Below are 17,924 nucleotides of genomic sequence, written 5' to 3' on the forward strand. Positions count from 1 at the left end.
TGCCACTGAAGGGAAGATTGCCTGGAGATGGAGTAGCAAGATGAAATAGCTGTTAGTAGATTAGGTGCAATGTAATGAACTCATCTCACAACTATGTATTATCTATTATCGAGCCCTCGTGTAGCTTAATAGCGTTCTCTCTTTTTATCCGAACCGTCCCGGGTTCGATTCCACGTGGAAGCATGGACGTCGCGAGAAAATTTTGTAAAGGAGGGGTTAGGCCAAGTATAAAAGTTGAATAGTAGTAATAATAACAACAATAATAATTATTATTATTATGTTTATGATTATTATTTCAACATAAAATATATATAATAATAAAAATGAAAACAATTTTATCCCAAATTATTTATTATATTGTTACTATTATTATTATTGTTATATCCTTGGGGAGGTTTTTCTAGTCGATCCACCACATGATTGAATATCCAGCACAACTGATTTTTTATTATTTCTTTGGATTTCGTACAGTTAGTGTGCTGAAATTCATAGTAATTCTATTTTGTTATTAACATTTACTCTACACCTCGATAAAGAAAAAGCTTTAATAGTCTAGGGGGGAATTTTAGTAACGGCGTTTATGGTGTATGACCTTTAACATAAAACTCTAATTTTTGTAATTTGAAAATTTTGAAACCATTTCTTCTTTGGTTTCTGCATCTTACACCCCCATTTTATTTTTATTTGACACATTTTTTACTTTCTTATTCTCTTCGAATAGTTACAAAAAATATTTATGTTATTAGCAATAAAAATAACAAGATTTCTGTTGTTTTTTTTGTAATGACGTATGCCTGTTTCCGGGGGGGAGGTCGACAGTCAGGTTCAACCCCCCTCCCCCACTCCATGACGCCCATTCGTTGGAGCTCTAAAATTTCTGTTTTGAGGGCAATTAAGGCGCTACTTCAAAGCAACAGCAGAGGACTCTAGTATGGAAAGCCGGAAACAGCGGCAATGGGATACAATACGCTTACTATGAAAATTCGCTTGGCAGTAAAGTGCTGAAAGTAGAGGATTTCGGTCGAGCGCCAAATAGTTCGCAATGACGACGCTAGATAGCGTAAGGAATTGAGAGCTTCTTCCCTCGAGCGATTAACTCTCGAAAACGCAAGATAAGCGTTATACACTCAAAGCCAAGTAGTAACCGTAATTTGTCAGTGGTATTGGGCCCTCAAATAGTGATCCTGAAATGAAAGCTGTAGTGAGATTGGAACAGTACGCCGCGGGGTCTGACGAAAGTAAGCCCAGTGTCGCCGAAGCTTTGAGCGCGAAATTTGAATTCGTATACATAATGGAGAAAAATCGTAATAACTCTGGCACTATAGGACCAATCTACTTCGGATAACTTTTGTTTTGCAGGTAATACATCGGTGCATGCAACCATGTAAAATTTGGATGCACTAAAAGGGGGGGTTACGGGCGGGGCTGCATCCCCCGAATTTCTATTAAAAAAACATAAAAATGAGGAGTTTGCCCCCTCTTCTCCAACTACTTTGGGGAGAAAACCGGAAATTTTGCTTTTTGTTCAAAGAATTAACCTTCCGCAACAGAATGAAACTTGATTCATGTTCGTGGGTGCAATACAATTTGAATAATAAGGCAAAACGTAAAACTCTGTTTTTTTCCTCAAAACAGCGAATTTGCATATTATTCATAAAATTGTTATAACTCTGACACTATGGGACTAATCTACTTCGGATAACTTTTGTTTTGCAGGTAGAACATCAGTGCATGTAACCAAGTAAAATTTGGATGCCCCAACCGCGGGGGGGGTTACGGGTGGGGGCTACATCCCCCGAATTTAAATGAAAAAACATAAAAATGTGTAGTTTGCCCCTCTTCTCCAGCTACTTTGGGGAGAAAACCGGAAATTTTGCTTTTCGTTCAAAGAATGGACCTTCCGCAACAGAATGAAACTTGATTCATGTGCGTGGGTGCAATACAATTTGAATAATAAGGCAAAACGTAAAACTCTGTTTTTTCCTCAAAACAGCCAATTTGCATATTATTCATAAAATTGTTATATAACTGACACTATGGGACCAATCTACTTCGGATAACTTTTGTTCTGCAGGTAGAACATCAGTGCATGCAACCATGTAAAATTTGGATGCCCCAACCGTGCGGGGGGGGGTTACGGGTGGGGGCTGCATCCCCCGAATTTCAATGAAAAAATCATAAAAATGTGGAGTTTGCCCCCTCTTCTCCAGCTACTTTGGGGAGAAAACCCGAACTTTTGCTTTTTTCGTTCGCACTTGCATCTTGTGTAGCTACTGTGAATCTATTTCTTCCCTGTTGATTCGGCTCTTTGTGGAAATAAGTCCGGAAGGAAACGATTGTGCCTTAGGGAAATCGATGAACTGTTATATGATACGAACTGTTTATTGTGAGGCCTTTCCTAACAGAGGAGGGAAGGGAGCCTTTGTCTCTACTTCTGGATAGACTTACGCTTCTGGCGCCTCTGCCGCCTCTGGCTATCGTCAAACTTCATTGCATTTCTAGCATAGAAACGACAGAAAGCTGACACCGCCAAACCTCATCCAATCCCCTCTCTCCTTGCCCCTCCCCCCCCGCCAATACTTCAGCTGGATCACCAGGTCTAAACACATAGAAGAATGTGTGCCTTATCAGTACTAAATCACAGCGTTGGAAGCTTGGAGGAAAACAGCATCGTAAATACCAAGCATTTATTGTGTCTGTCAACTGACGAGAACCAACACGTGAGCCCAAGCCCAAACACGTGACATATTCTGAGAAAGGAGGGGGGGAAAGTGGAAATTTTGGTAAACACGCTTGCAAAACATGTTCCCGAACGAACTGTCAGTGTTTCAACCTCAATATACAAATATAAGTGTGGCAAACCCTCGATAATTGTATCTAAAGCTGTTTGTAACATATGTGTTACAGCGGCTACAAGGGACATACTTTTCTTGTAACATATGCGTTACGGCGGCGGACTAAGGGTTTTAAGTGAACAATGTCATCATCTCCATGTTAAAATTTAGTTTAGTCTATCATACCAATACACAGTGATATATGAAAATGAAATGGGTGATTGTGGGCTGAAACTACCAAGGCGGATATTTATATATATGTGTCTACGATTATTGTCACATTAAATTAATATTCCATTTTATACGCTCGAGGGAGAACGAGCAAGCGAAACTGGTCCCATGGAGTACTCTACTTGGCTGGTCCTGGCCACAGATCCCTGGCTCTCAGAGGTCTATAAGGAAAAACAATGTAAAGAAATCACTTTCTTGGATATATTATTAAACTTCCTTTGAATCGCATACATATTCTATTTACAAATATATATGTCTGCTTGGAATTTATTAACATGTTTGCTTGTAGGCGGAAGTCAAAGTGGAAAATTTCAAGAAACGGAACGCTCTATTTTCGTTAATCTGGTGTTGTCATTTCTGTAGCTGATTTTACAGCGACGAGATTAACAACCAGTGAAATAGCGTGCTTTATTAAAATTGATAATAGTTAATATTAAAATATTTACATAAGCATCAAATAATGCAAAATGCATTGGACAAGAGGCGTCTGGAATTTTATTATCTTTAAAATTTAAACAGACTGAAATCATGAATTGTAGTAGTCAGCTCTGCCGAAGGGGAAACTTTTTGACTTAATATTTTGTTTTAATAATACCAAACTAATTAAATATCAACTTGTGCAAATAAAAGTTCAATATCGTTATCTTGCTTTTGAGTCAAACAATACTGGTAAATCAAGGATTTGATTAACCTTAAGTGAAATTTTACTGTTGGGTTAATCAGAACAAAGAAGAAAGGGCGACAGATAAGCAGTGAAAGAGGAAAATTCAGGGAAAAGGAAATACTGCAGATCGTGTGGTGGTTGTAGTTCCAGTACTCCGTACTTGTCTCCAAGAACATGGACGTCGTCATATCTGCTAACTCCCTCGCTGCAACACATTTCCACGTATAGGGGAAGCTTATATGAATACTATATGTACCCGTACTATAAGAGTATTAACAATTTAGTCAATAGTGAAACGTATACACAAACCAGTACGATCCGTTGCCATTTTTGACGAAACGGAAGAGAAGGTTCCAGATATTCATGAACCGGAACGCGGTTCCGGTCCTCTCTGGTATATTTCGAGCCCTGCGACCCTATCAAAACTCTTGATGTAAATGAAATGTGATGTAGTGAGATTGACACACATACGTATATTTGAAATACTAACAACTGTTAATAACAAGAAATGCATATATATTCTTGTGAACAAGAAGAAAGTCATACACTTATTACATAACTGCATGAAAAAGGATGACGTAATTGATTTGACACTAGTAACACTTTTACAACTCAAAGCATTATAGAAACTATTCAAGGCATTTTCCAAGCTTGAAGGAAGCATACAAACATGTAGCACTTTCTGAACCCAAGTGTGCATTAGCCTAGGTGAACTAGGCATAATTCAATTCTTGTCGAGACTCTAGCATATATCTGTTGCTATACCATTCAACGGATATGTAGAGCACGGATATTGAGCAACTATGCAATCTGGTTGATTGTTGTAAGCAACTTATTCCACGGTTGAAATTCTTAGCACGGGTGGTGGGTTTATATACTGTGGTGGCTGGCGAGAGGTAGTCTGTGTTTCGGGTTTCACTATGCCTGCTCTTACAATGTCCTGGTAGCTTGAGAGCTTTGCGTCATTTCCAATGGGTTGGCTTGGTGGCCGCAAAATGTCCATATCCAGAGGCTTCGCTGGTAAAGCAGCCTGAAATAGGAATGCATTGAAATTAGCCTGAAACAAGAATACATTGTAATTAGCCTGAAATAGGAATGCATTGTAATTATTATATTACATGCATGATAATTATACACTTTGCATTAGCCTATATCTTAGTTTCATTTTCAAGCATAAGAGCCATGCTATTGGCTATGACTCGTAACTTTCATCTTTATAGCTTTAACAGAAGATAAATATAGCTTTTTCTGTGGATCCATGAATGTTTATCAGAACTAACTTTTGCAATGACCTGAAACGTAAAGCGTTATCATGTTTGTTTGTTCGATACCTTGTAATCATGGGATCTCGGATTTCATTTCCGATTGAACTACCTTGCCATGATTTGGATCACACTTTGAACTGTGGATCCAGTCCCGATTAGCCTATCTTTGCACAACGTGGATTTAAAGCAATGTGCATTAATTTTCAAATTTGAACCCCAACACTCGATATGAACTCGCAGACATCCCTGGCGAAGTGGTTAGCACAGCACGCTACGACACCAGAGGTTTCGAGTTCGAATCCCAGCCCTGACATAAGTGTTCTTTGTGAATGTTCCTTCATCAATGTCATCACATCATCATCCATCCTCATCGTCACGATTAACCACAAGTGGCAGAAAAGCGATGTATTTGATACGGTCAATAAATAACCGGATTAATGTTGTAAAAAGCGAAATAAAGTGACAGAGCGATGAAACTTACGGGATATGTAGGCCAGGCTGGGGTACGCCACATGTCTGCGAGACGAGTTCCAGACCGCTTCGCTAGGTGGCAGCACTGGCAGGGAAGAGAGGTTGTGTACTTGTAATTTGCCTCCAAGACGCCAGTCAGTTATTCAGTGAGTTGAGTCATGGCATCAAGAAAGGAGGCTCAGCGATCCGTGATACAGTTTTTGACGGTTTTCTGGAGCGCATTGTGGCAATGGGCGAGATCTTGCGGTAGTAGAAGTTGCCATTGAAACTTAGCTATTAAAATCCGTTTATCGCCGTAGACTTCAGCAACACACATGACTCCTTGCAGTGAAGCGAATATTTCAGGATTTAGGTGTCCCATTTGTATTGTCTGTGACTGTACATTGAGTCAGGCTTACATCAATATATATATATATATATATATGAGCTTAAATAAATTTAAGTTGGAAATAACGTCAAGCTTAAAATGTGAGCAGGGACAAGTTCAAGTAGAACTCAATGAGAAAGTGAAAATGGGTCACTTAACTATAGGTATGCCCAAATGAAAAGGAGACCTTTGCTGTTGCGGCGTTGTATCTAATCGAAGAAGGTAAATATGTTTGCCGATAGATGGCACGGTGCTTGTCCCAGTTTGCAGGTGTAGCGAACGGCTTCGCCTGCTGTTTCCTCAGTTGGCGAGAGTTGTTTTGCGTGGACGGGTGCATTATGGATTCCTCCAGATCAGCGTAGAGAGCTTTAATCCAATTTCCAAGGCGAGCATGCTTCACAAATTTATCGCAGGATGAAGGACATTTACGGAGAGCAGTGTCTCGCACGTTGTACCATATTCAGTTGGTGTCAGCATTATTTGGGGCGACGCGACACAACCACAACCCGGGCAAGTGCACATAGCTTCACCAGGATAACGCTAGGCCACATGTGGCCAAGAAGACCCTCGACCTGCTGAGAAAATTTCAATGGGAAGTCCTCGCACATCCCCCGTACAGCCCCGATATTTCCCCACGTGACTCCCGTATCTTCGGCCCCTTAAAACAATGACTCAAAGGTCAACGGTTCACCTGTGACGAGGAAGTGCAGAACACCGAGGAAAACTGGATCCGTAAGCAACCCAGGAATTTCGACACTGAAGCCATCCACTCACTTCCTATGCGCTGGGATCAGTGCATCAATATCAATGGCAATTATGTGTAGGTATCATGTTACACATTAATTGTTCTTCACATATTATGTCATGCAAATATTCTGTAATACGAGGGCTATTTTTTTTTTTTCAAGGTACGATCGGTCGCGAAATAAAAACCACATTGAAAACCCGATGAAGCTGTGCGCGGATGTGTTGTGCAGTGTCTCTAGTATGCCCGTTGATCGCGTCACGTCGCACCTGTCAGTTCGGAGCGCGCAGTGAGCACGGAAACATGCCTAGAACATTAGAGTCGCACGCCAAGTGTGATTTCTTCATGCTGAGGGGTGCAATGCAGCCGAAATTCATCGACGAATGAGTGCAGTTTACGGTGAAACTTTCATGAGTGACAGCAAAGTGCGGCAATGGTGCAGGAACTTTGAAGCAGGACGTACAGACGTTCATGATGCAGGCGGTGAGGGAAGGAAGCGAGTGTCAACCGATGATCTTGTTCAGCGAGTGGATCAGGCGATTCGAGAAAATCGTCGGTTCACAATTTCTGTGTTGAGTGAGTCGTTTCCCGAAATTTCAAGGTCAGCTCTCTATACCATCGTGAGTGAGAGACATCAGTACCGCAAACTCTGTGCGAGATGGATTCCCAAGATGCTGTCCGAACAGCACAGAAAACAGCGAATTGGCGTCGCCTTAACTTTTCTTCAGCGTTACCATGATGAGGGAGAGGATTTCTTTTAACAGAATTGTCGCAGGGGACGAGACATGGGTCCATTTCGAAAATGAAGAAACAAAAGAGCAATCCAAACAGTGGATGCATTCTCATTCCCCGAGTAAACCAAAGAAGTGCAAGCGAACTTTCTCCATCAGAAAGTGTATGGCTACTGTGTTCTGGGACAGAAAAGGAGTGTTGATTGTAGAATTCATGGAACGTGGCACGACCATCACTGCAGCTTCATACAGCGTGACGCTTCAAAGTCTACGAAGGGCAATTCAGAACAAGCGAAGAGGAATGTTGTCATCAGGCATTGTCCTTCTTCATGACAATGCTCGGCAGCACACTCCAGCTGCAACACACGCTCCTGCAGCGTTTTCGATGGGAGGTGTTTGATCACCCACCTGTCTAGGATGACAGCATTTTGGCAAAGACAACGAGCTGCAGACCAGCCTAGAGAATTGGCTGAAAACACAGGCGGCTGCCTTCTATGACGAGGGTATTGGAAAGTTGGTACCACGCTACGACAAATGTCTAAATCTGGGCGGCGACTATGTCGAGAAGTTGCTGGAAGGTGTAGCTAAATGTTGCAAATAAAAACATTTTTGATTCACTGTGGTTTTTATTTCGCGACCGATCGGACCTTGAAAAAAAATAGCCCTCGTATAATATTATTTAGATATAACCGTAGTCTCCTTTTCGTTTGGGCATACCTTATACATTGATAGGTACTGGAATGAATTGTACAAAATGAATAGAAACACACCTGTTCTGATATTTCTCTTGTAACTTCTCTTTCTTCGTCAGTGTCCCTGTAGGTATGTTGATCAGTCCTCTCCTCAACAAATTTGTCTTCAATATTTTCGATGTCAGTTTCATCTACTCCTTCAAGCGGGACGGGCGACAACGATCTACAGCGCCTCTCTGCATGAAATTGACAAATTATTATCATATGAACATGACCTTAATTATAACACCTTGTAATTTTTAAGAATGGATATAGTAAAATCATTATGACCCAATAATAATGAGATCTGTAAACATACATCAGATTGGATGATGAATTTTGAATTCTGAATGATGATGATTTGAATTTTTAATTCTCCCATATTCATAAATGTTTTATGTTGTAGTTAACATTGCTTAATAATAATAATAATAATAATAATAATAATAACAATAATGATACAATAATAATAATAATAATATCGTTTCATTTTTATTAATCTGTAATACTTCTGAATAGTACATTCTTATCTCAATAATAATCACACAACCAATATTATAAATTTATACTTGATTGATTGATTTTGATTTCTAAGTCCACTTTATGCACAGGAAGGCTAATCGGGACTGGAACTACAGTTTAAGGTGGGATCCAAACGACTATGATACTCCACCGGGTATCGTAATCGGGAACCCTTGATTAGAAAGCGACGACGTTACCACTACACCATCGGGGAGGCCCTCTAAACTTATGCGAACATGAGTGTTCGTTAATACAATCCGAAAAAGAATTTCATATTATATAATTTACTGCACAGAATTCTTACAATAAAATAAAATTCCATTGTAAAATTAATCGATTACTTATCCTTATCGAAAACTAACAACAAAATTAAATCAAAGATCTAACATGTCAACAGCAATACTAAAATTTGAGGCTGTAGAATGGCACTCAGCATTGACGTCACTAGAGAACATATTTTTGGTAGGTTCAGTTGGCTGGACACTTGCACTTGGACCATGTTTTGGTGCACCTAGTAGAGTGGGATTACAAGTATTACTAAGCAAATCGTCCATCACCATGCTTATTTTCTTTGTTTAATGCAATGAGAGCTTCAAGAATTGAAAAAAAAACGCCAAACAAGTTGCTGACAATCTCTGCACCAGCATACGAACAAATCTATTCCTTAAAAGCAAGTTGCAATAGAAAATATAATTAATATTGTCGTGGACAATTTGCATTGTGGACTTGTGCATCCCGCTGTACTATAAATCATTTTTTCCCGCTCCCTCTGTTTCTGGCTCCTCCTCTTCCTTTTGTTATTCTCTCTTGTTCTATCTTCCTCTGTTTGTTTCTTTCTCTCTACGATTCTCCCCGTTTCTTCATCTCGTTATTTTTTCTCTGACTCTTTCGTTTCCCCTTTCTTCCGCTTCTTTGTGTCAAGCTTCCTCTGTTTCTTTATGTCATTTTCTCTCTCTTTCCTTCTCTCTTTGATTCTCATTCTCCCTCGCTCTCTTTCTTCATGACTTCTTCTCTTCCCTCTTTCATTTTTTCTCATTCTTTCTGAATTCTATTCTTCCCTCTTTCATTTCCTTTCTCTTTTTTCTGACTTCTTCTCCTCCCTCCTTAATCTTCTTTCTCTTTTTTATGACTTCTTCTCTTCCCTCTTTCGTTTCCTTTCTCTTTCTTTCTGACTTCTTTTCTTCCTTGTTCATTTTCATTCTCTTTCTTTCTGACTTCATTTTTTCCCTGTTTCATTTTCTTTATCTTTCTTTCTGACTTCTTCTCTTCCCTCTTTCATTTTCTTTATCTTTCTTTCTGACTTCTTCTCTTTCCTCTTTCGTTTTCTTTATCTTTCTTTCTGATTTCTTCTCTTACCTCTTTCATTATCTTTCTCTTTCTAAGTTCTTCGCTTTATTCCTTCCTTCTTTATTCCTTCTCTCTCTATCTGTTTCTGTAAGTTCTCTTTGTATTTCAGTCTTTCTCTCTCTGTTATTCTGCTTCTCTATGCACTTACCTCTATCGTTCTAGCATTTTCTCTATCGGTTTCTTTTTACGTCTCTATTTTTTATCCCTTTCTGCTTGTTTCTTGTTTTACTGTAGATAATTTTGAAAATTTCTCGTGTTGGCAATTTCGGCCAACAAATGTGTGGGCTAAGACAACTTCACGGGGGGCGTGAATCCATCTTCGTCCTTCCAGTGGCGACGCCTGTGGTACTCGGCACACACAGAGGCAAGATAAAGTACAACACAGTCCCAAATGCAGGTCGCAGCGGCGGCTCGTGACTTTTCAAAGATGCGTGCTACAACATATGCTGTTTTTCATGTACTTATAATGCCCCCTACCCCCCCCCCCCCCACCCACACACGAACGTTAAGTGGTCGACTTTCGATCTCGCTATCGAAGTTCCGGGTTGGAGTCTCGGCCAGGGTATGGGTATTGTTTGTGAATGCCCCTTCATTAATTTCATTATTACAAAGTATTACAAAGAATGCCCATGCCCGGGTCGAGACTTCAACCCGGAACTTCGATGGCGAGATCGAGTGCCTTTAAATACAGTGCTGTTGTCAAGATGTTCTTTAACAGCATTGTCTAAACTGCTGACAAAATCAAGGAGCCCTAAAAATACCCCAGGTTTTGCGGAGGAATCTGTTTCATCGTGGCCGGCCACGCAGGGACAACTCAAAAGCTCCACAGTGATGCAGTCTATGATTTTTGACAAGACGTGGCGATTTTTTCAACTTGTTCATTATGAGATTCTAGATAAACGTGGCTTAACTGCGTTGCTATGTTGACAGTTCCGAGAGAGACAAAATTTAACTCATTATTCATGTGCTTTTTGCTTTCACTGTGCTTTCTCATATATTCACATAAATGTCCTAGATCTTTTACCCCTCCTTCAGACCACGAATCATTACTTCCAAAAAGTATGCAAGGAAAACAGAATAATGCATTTCGAATTTGACACCCACAAAGCCATGGTTCACTATATTACAGTTTTCTATTAAATCGCCTTTTATGCGTAGCGTTCTTACCTCCCTTTGCATTTTGCGATAGATCCAAATCTGGCAACGGCCGTCCTAACGCTTTTATTTCCAACTTTTCTTCAAGTGTTCTTGAAGAGAAAGGTCGCTGCAACAAAGAATCCACAGAATTCATGGTACACTAACACACACACACACACACACACACACACACACACACACACTCACTTTCACTTCTAACAACAACAAAAAGCTAATCCTTCATAACAATGACCACCACTTCACGCGCCACGCGATTTTAACACAATGAACCGCGCGGAAAATTTTCGGATCTGGAAGCCGGGGAAAAATGACGGTACTCTGTAAGTTTGTTTCTTGACTATTGAAGTGCTACATAAACACAAGGAAATATGTAGCATTTAAAAACAGGCAATTTAGATAAAATATAAAATTAGAATTTCCTGAACATAAATTACGTAGCAGAATCCACTTTCGGAAGCAAAAAGGCACGGACTATAGTTTCAGAGTTGCAATCTTTACAACTTACCACCGAAATAGATTAAAGGCTAAGGGGTAGTGTCAATTCGCGTTCCAACTTTTTTGCAGGTGCTGCAAATGTATACGACATGCTACAAACATTACATAACTCTACACTGATAACGTACAGAACGTTTGAAAATTACATTAAGAAACGTTGTTCTGACAGAGGCAATAGGTTGTCGTAGACTTTCTTCTTATCCTGAGATGGCACACTTACCGTGCTGATTCCTCCTGCAGCACGCTAGCAGACGATTTTTCTAGAGCCGGGACACTATCCCCCGTACAAATCGAGGAGTGGGGGTGTACAGTATTCATGCGCGGAGGGATGAAAAAGGGGCGAAAACGTGCTGTTGAGATTTTAGCACGGTACGCTATTCCTTATAGCCAGCGTGAGGGAAATACGTGGCGCCGCTGGTAAATGTTGAGGCTCTTAACATGAGAAGTTTCATTTCACTTTGGGGCTTCATTAAACTTCTTGCATCTGTGAGATTTGCTTTTTTCTTCTTTTCATTTTAACAAATTTAGCAACGTGCTATAGCACGGTAGCACGTATTAAGCAGCCGCCACTGAGGTCAAGCAACCACAGCAACAATAGAGTAATGTTGACATTGGAGTACCTTCCAAAACGACCACCCTTACACCTCAATCCACGGTTGATAAATATGCAATTATGCTAACTTGAGAAAGGCTGACTCGTCTTGAAACATCCTACATATTCAAATTGCATTTCTTGAATTCCTAAACATGACTCTGCTAGGAAAGCAACACGAAAGGAATACCTGGAGGTTCATTTTCTTCTCCCTCCCTCGGTGGCAAAGAGAAGCAGTTCCTGCGCGAATGAAGCTTTGACTTTACCTCCTCTCTGATGACATCCACTCCATGATGACGGATGAAGTCTGCGATGAAGATGCGTGTGGAAGGGTCTTGGAGCTGTTGGTCAGTGACTTCTGCCTGTTAAGAGCAAGAATGATGATCAGCCTTCGTTAAAATTCAAAAAACATCATCTAATTAACATAATGCCAGGCAAGATGTAACTTTAACAAGGTCTCATCCAATGATTTCTAATTGATGCCACTTAACTAAATAAAATAAAAATAAACACAATATGTTAGCAAAATCCATCCCAGAAACCTTCGTACTTTTAACGCAGTATATTATAGTTAATACTCAGTATCCAACTGATCAGAGAATTTAGCTCTAAATCAGCCTTCTGAAGCCCGTCCGAAACAACGGATTTCGGTGAAACTTGGTACAGAGGCTATGAAGACCATGGGGAAGCGAGTGCTGAGAAACTTTAAATTTTCACCACCAGGTGCAATTGTGGCGCTGAAGTAACAACAACCAGTAATTTTAGTTTAAGTATGTACAGTGGGATCCATGAGTATTACCGTGCAAATTGTCCATCAGCATCGTGCACTTCATTTGACCCAATGAGAGCTTGAAGAATTAAAATAAAACTCAAAACAAGATGTTGATAACTTCTGCACCAGCATACATAAAAATCAATCGCTTAAAAACATAGAATGTAAGAGAAATATTAATGAAAATAGTCATTGACAATATCCACGGTACAGAAGCATTTCCTTGAACATTTTTGCTAGCATAAATGCTATGTAAGTGCTTCCCATAGTACTTTACACGGAAGTATTTCATGTAACTTTTCAGTTAGCTCTTGCGATTACAATGTATAACATATACAGCATGAAAGGCACGTCGAGTTACACCATATATGCTGAGTGCACGGTGTTTACAATTGAAACAACTAAAATATTCTTCCATACGTGTACAGTAAACGTGGAAAGTATGTATTTAAGCAGCGCCATTGCTTTCTACCGAATAACGTTTTATGTGAAACGTTATTCCTCTTGGTTCAATAGTTATCGGCTTTTAAAAATGTGAAGTGATACATTGTTTACATCTCACGCGGCTGCCATTACATATTCACTCGTGACCAGAAGGTCGCTTCTGATTGGTTATTCTACGAAAAATAATACGGTAATAAGACGGGTTCTATCTTTGAGAAATGCCATGAAATATGCCATAAGATTTTTTACTTCACACGGTAGCATTTTGGCCATACAGTAGCATAAATGTTTATAAAAATGCGAAGGAAAATGCTAAAGCGGGCCAAAGACAGTGTGGTTAATGGTGGCACGAATCGTTCCCCGGGATGTTGTTTACTGAGCACCAGATTTCAGCGCCATATTTCAACCTGGTGGTGATAATTTGACCTGGTTTTTTTATATATTTTTTTTATGAGCGTTCGCTTCCCCATGGTCTCCATAGCTTCTAGACCAATTTCAGCGTAATCCTTTGCTTCGACCGGACTCCTGATGGCTCTGAGTAGGGAAACTTTAATTGTGCCACCCTGTATCAGTTCCGGTTGATACCCACTGCTGTGCATGACTAGCAAGCAACTCACACTGGCGGTAATTACACTTTATCTGGATAAATGCTGCGTGGGACGTTGAAATCTTTAATCACCGCCGGGCAAATTCTATGAAGGTCGCAAAGCAGCCTTCCATTCAAAAGATAAGAAAGCGAGTGACAATTGAAGATAAAGTTTATTTTTGTTTAAAAATTGTAACGAATTAATTCGCCTTTGTTCGTTCATATTGCAGGCACCAGACATTTGGTTTATTACAGATTATTTATAAATCAATCTGACATTCAGACTGTAACGCAGATTCCATGGAACATAAATATTTTATTCCAAATAGAAGTAGCATTCGGATTTTTTTAGATATTGGGTGTGCTTTTGAGGAGTGACTATGCGGAAGATAAAGTAACTTCATTTTAAAATATTGCAAGTCATATTAAAACTTGAGCTATATTGATTGATTGATTGGTTTGATTGATTTTACTTTGCTTTTCTGCCACTTTTGGCAGGTGAGAATGAATGGCGGTAAAATGATCGGATGTAAGAAGAATCAAAAACACTCAAGGACAACATACAACAAGAGCCCCATGGAAGAATACACTGGCCGTGAGTCCAGACGCCAGAGCCTCGCTAGTCTGCAGAATACAGTCCACGGTGTTCTGGGTGGGAGTGAGGTTGATATTTTGGTGTCTTCGAAAAGGGTCGGCCCTTACACCTCTTAAGATCTATGGATACTTACGACTTTTAACATTTACAGTTGATGTCTGTGATAAAAGCCGAGGTTGTATAGGGGTATCCGTCACAAATAAAGACAAAATACAACAGAGATATTTAGCCTGGATGTGAATTCAGGTGGCAGTACCTCGTTAGTTTCTTGTTCCTACGAATTGAATGTGGTATAATGTTGGCCACTTTGGAATGTCAATTCTGTAAGCAAGAAACAAAAAGATTTTCTTGTGCTTGTCATGGATAGAATTACTTGCGGATCTTTGATTGATGTTGGTAAAAGTATATCAATACGCGTACTTACTGTATAATAATTGTTATTATCGGTTATACTACTACAACGTCTCCAATTCCTGACAACGTTCATACAATACTCCAGACCTTATAGGAGTGTCACTTATCATTAGGGAGAGGAAGTTGATGACCTAAAAAATATAGGTATATGACCTATAGAATGTCCTAAAATATGGAAAAAAACGACGTAGAAAAATGCAAAAAATGACCATTAAATTTGTTAGTTTCAGGTTAAAAATAAATGAAAAGGAAATTAAACAAAATGCAATTTTGCATTTAAACAAAAGGCACCAAATGATACCACATGCACATAACAATTAAACTATGCAACGAACATTTCCAATGGAAACAACCGAATAATTTTAGAACAATTTAATGAAAAAAGTAGTATACACTGAATGAATTGGAGTAAAATGCATTAAGGCCAGGGTATTTCCAGCCTCTCCTTATCTGATCTTAAATCTGAGTTTCCTCCAACACAACAAAGACTGTCACCAGTTCAGCATTTCTATTGCTCGTAAATTGCAATCTTGCGAGATATATATAGGCCTATGTTCACCTTGGTGAAAAGACTCAAGAATATTACCAAAATGAAAGAAGTGACAAAATGTGATGAAACAATACACCGAATATTGCAAAAAACGACGGAAAAATGTCGAAAATCGGAGAAAATGACCTAAAACCTGAAAATTGGCAAAAAATGCACGTTAAAATTACCTTTATTGGTTCTAGACAAAGTGTAATATTGTGTATATTTAATGGGCATCGTGTCCGAGGTGTCAGAAAAAAGATGACATTTCATCAACTTCCGGTCCCTACTTATCATATAAGACTCGAACACATTTTTGAAGTCCCGCCTTTCGTCTTCTGACGTTGTTAGGTTAAGCTGGTTAGGTTTAAAGTGTAAATCACCAACCCTGAGACCTTCTGTAAACAAACCGTCTCACCGATTCGATGTATCACTCCGCGTCAGCGTCGGGAAGCCAGTACAGTTATGCCTTTTGTCTAATGGAAGCATACTCTTCTGTGGAGTCAATAAACTTAGCATTATTCAGTATGAAAATAAAATATTGGAAATTACATGAAACAATGAGTTTGATTTAGTAAACAGGCTCTCACCTCCTCGAGAAAAGTCTTGATGTCAGGGTCATTAAAGACGAAGTGCCATTCATGAGTTGGACTATGAACGTGTGCCACGTGGCAGAAGTTCGTTGGTCGACTGATGTCAGCCTTCTTAGGAGACTTCCTCGATTTCATCATATTGTGGCAGATCCACCTAAAGAAAGATTAAAATTACTGACCAAAAAGAGCCAAGTGTAAATTTCCAAGTCCAGTAAATGAATAGGAATCAACATAAGATAGGAGAGTTCGGTAGAAACACGCATGAATCAATGCTGTAGGTAACTACGAGTCAGTGACTCAGGAACATTGGAGTACAGAGGTATGTATATTGTGCTCCCGCAAATTTCTGAGAGGTGGTACAAAACACCACGAGGAACAACTTAACGCTTATGGAAGTATTATTTTTACTTGTTCTCTTGAGAATATCAAACTTCCGATGGCGTAGAAAAACACATGAACGGAAAGAGGACAGGTTGAAGATTTGATTTGTCATAGGAAAAGTCGTGTATTTATTATCCGTAACTTTAAGTTGTCTCTGCATAAGAAATATATGGGATTCTGTACGATAAATACTTATTCATTACATTTTTTACATATCCTATTTAGCTTAATAATCAACTTTAATAAACGCTTCTACTCTCAACATGATGAGAAATTCATTCTCTCTTGTACAATGTGTTTCTTCGGTAGCATTACCCATACCGACGATATTGAAATAAATGCATACCGGGTGTGAAACTGACTCTTCGCTTTAATAAACAGGAGACGCTGTCATTCAAAAAAATTTCGTTTTAAGTAGCTAACCAAAGGAATTCAAACAACCATGAACCTATCATACTGTAAGGTTATTCTATCAACTTCGCTTTCTCCGTGTTCTCGAACTTTTTAAGAAATCGAAAACTGTTTAAAATGAGTGCAAAACGATAGAATAAGGCGTAGATGGTCAGATAGTTAAGTTAATGGATAGTACTACACATAATTACTCACACGACTAAAGGAGATTGTTAAGCAGCAACGCCGTGGAAGGCTCAAAAAGGGAGTTTTGTTCCTCCACGACAATGCCCCTGCCCATCGAGCATTCCAAACACAGCTGAAACGACACGACTTGGGCTTTAATGGTCTTGATGACCCTTCCTATTACCCCAATTTGGCTACATCAGACTACTTTCTCTTTCAACTCAAGAAACACCTGAAGAGACGCCATTTTTCATTCCATCAGTAGGTGATCACTGCTACGGAATGAATGGTGAGATGAGTAACTTCAGACCTTTTTAAAAGTGGTCTGCGAGAGTTGGTGCACGGTGCCAGGAAGTGTACTGAGCTTCAAGGAGAGTACGTTGAGTAAATGCGAAATGTGATCATTCCCACTGCATTCCTTCTGTATCAGGCCACGAACTTCGCAGCAGCCCCTCGTATATATGCTTGTATGGGAGGGAAGTTGTGTTTGTGCATGAAAATTGATATTTGTACCACCCAAATCAAGAACGTCACTGCTACGAATTATATCAATTTTGCGGATGGTATTAGATTATTCCGTTACTATACACTATCCATATACAGTATGTATTACATCATCGTACATGTTTCATGAGTCATGACGTTGTCAGCTTATTATTTATCATCGTACTCATTTTAAAGATTGGTAACAAAAATTCAATCAGCTACAAAAGAAAGTACTAGCTCTAACTTTTGTGTCATTTATTCTGCAACCAATCGTGGCGTTTAATCCACTTTTACCATCAAATGCAATGGAATAAGTGTATGAAAAGCTTACCTTCACAGGCGTTTTAAGATTTCTGCTCACTTCTCTGCAGAATTTAATGTTCACCTGTTCAAAG

General features: G+C 39.4%; 1 protein-coding gene across 1 annotated transcript; it reads right to left on the reverse strand.

Moving 5' to 3' along the window:
• Nucleotides 1-4,218: 4,218 nt before the first annotated feature.
• LOC145996404 (uncharacterized) lies at nucleotides 4,219-17,924 on the reverse strand. Its single transcript, XM_083132853.1, has 5 exons — nucleotides 17,861-17,924; nucleotides 16,084-16,240; nucleotides 12,344-12,515; nucleotides 8,079-8,236; nucleotides 4,219-4,759 (listed from the first exon to the last, which is right to left on the reverse strand). Exons 2-5 carry the CDS (start codon nucleotides 16,222-16,224, stop codon nucleotides 4,562-4,564), a joined length of 669 nt encoding a protein of 222 aa, XP_082988979.1. The 5' UTR covers nucleotides 16,225-16,240; nucleotides 17,861-17,924; the 3' UTR covers nucleotides 4,219-4,561.

The sequence above is a fragment of the Lepisma saccharinum genome, chromosome 12 (genome assembly GCF_977018435.1).
Source record: "Lepisma saccharinum chromosome 12, izLepSacc3.1, whole genome shotgun sequence".
Lineage (NCBI taxonomy): Eukaryota > Metazoa > Arthropoda > Insecta > Zygentoma > Lepismatidae > Lepisma > Lepisma saccharinum.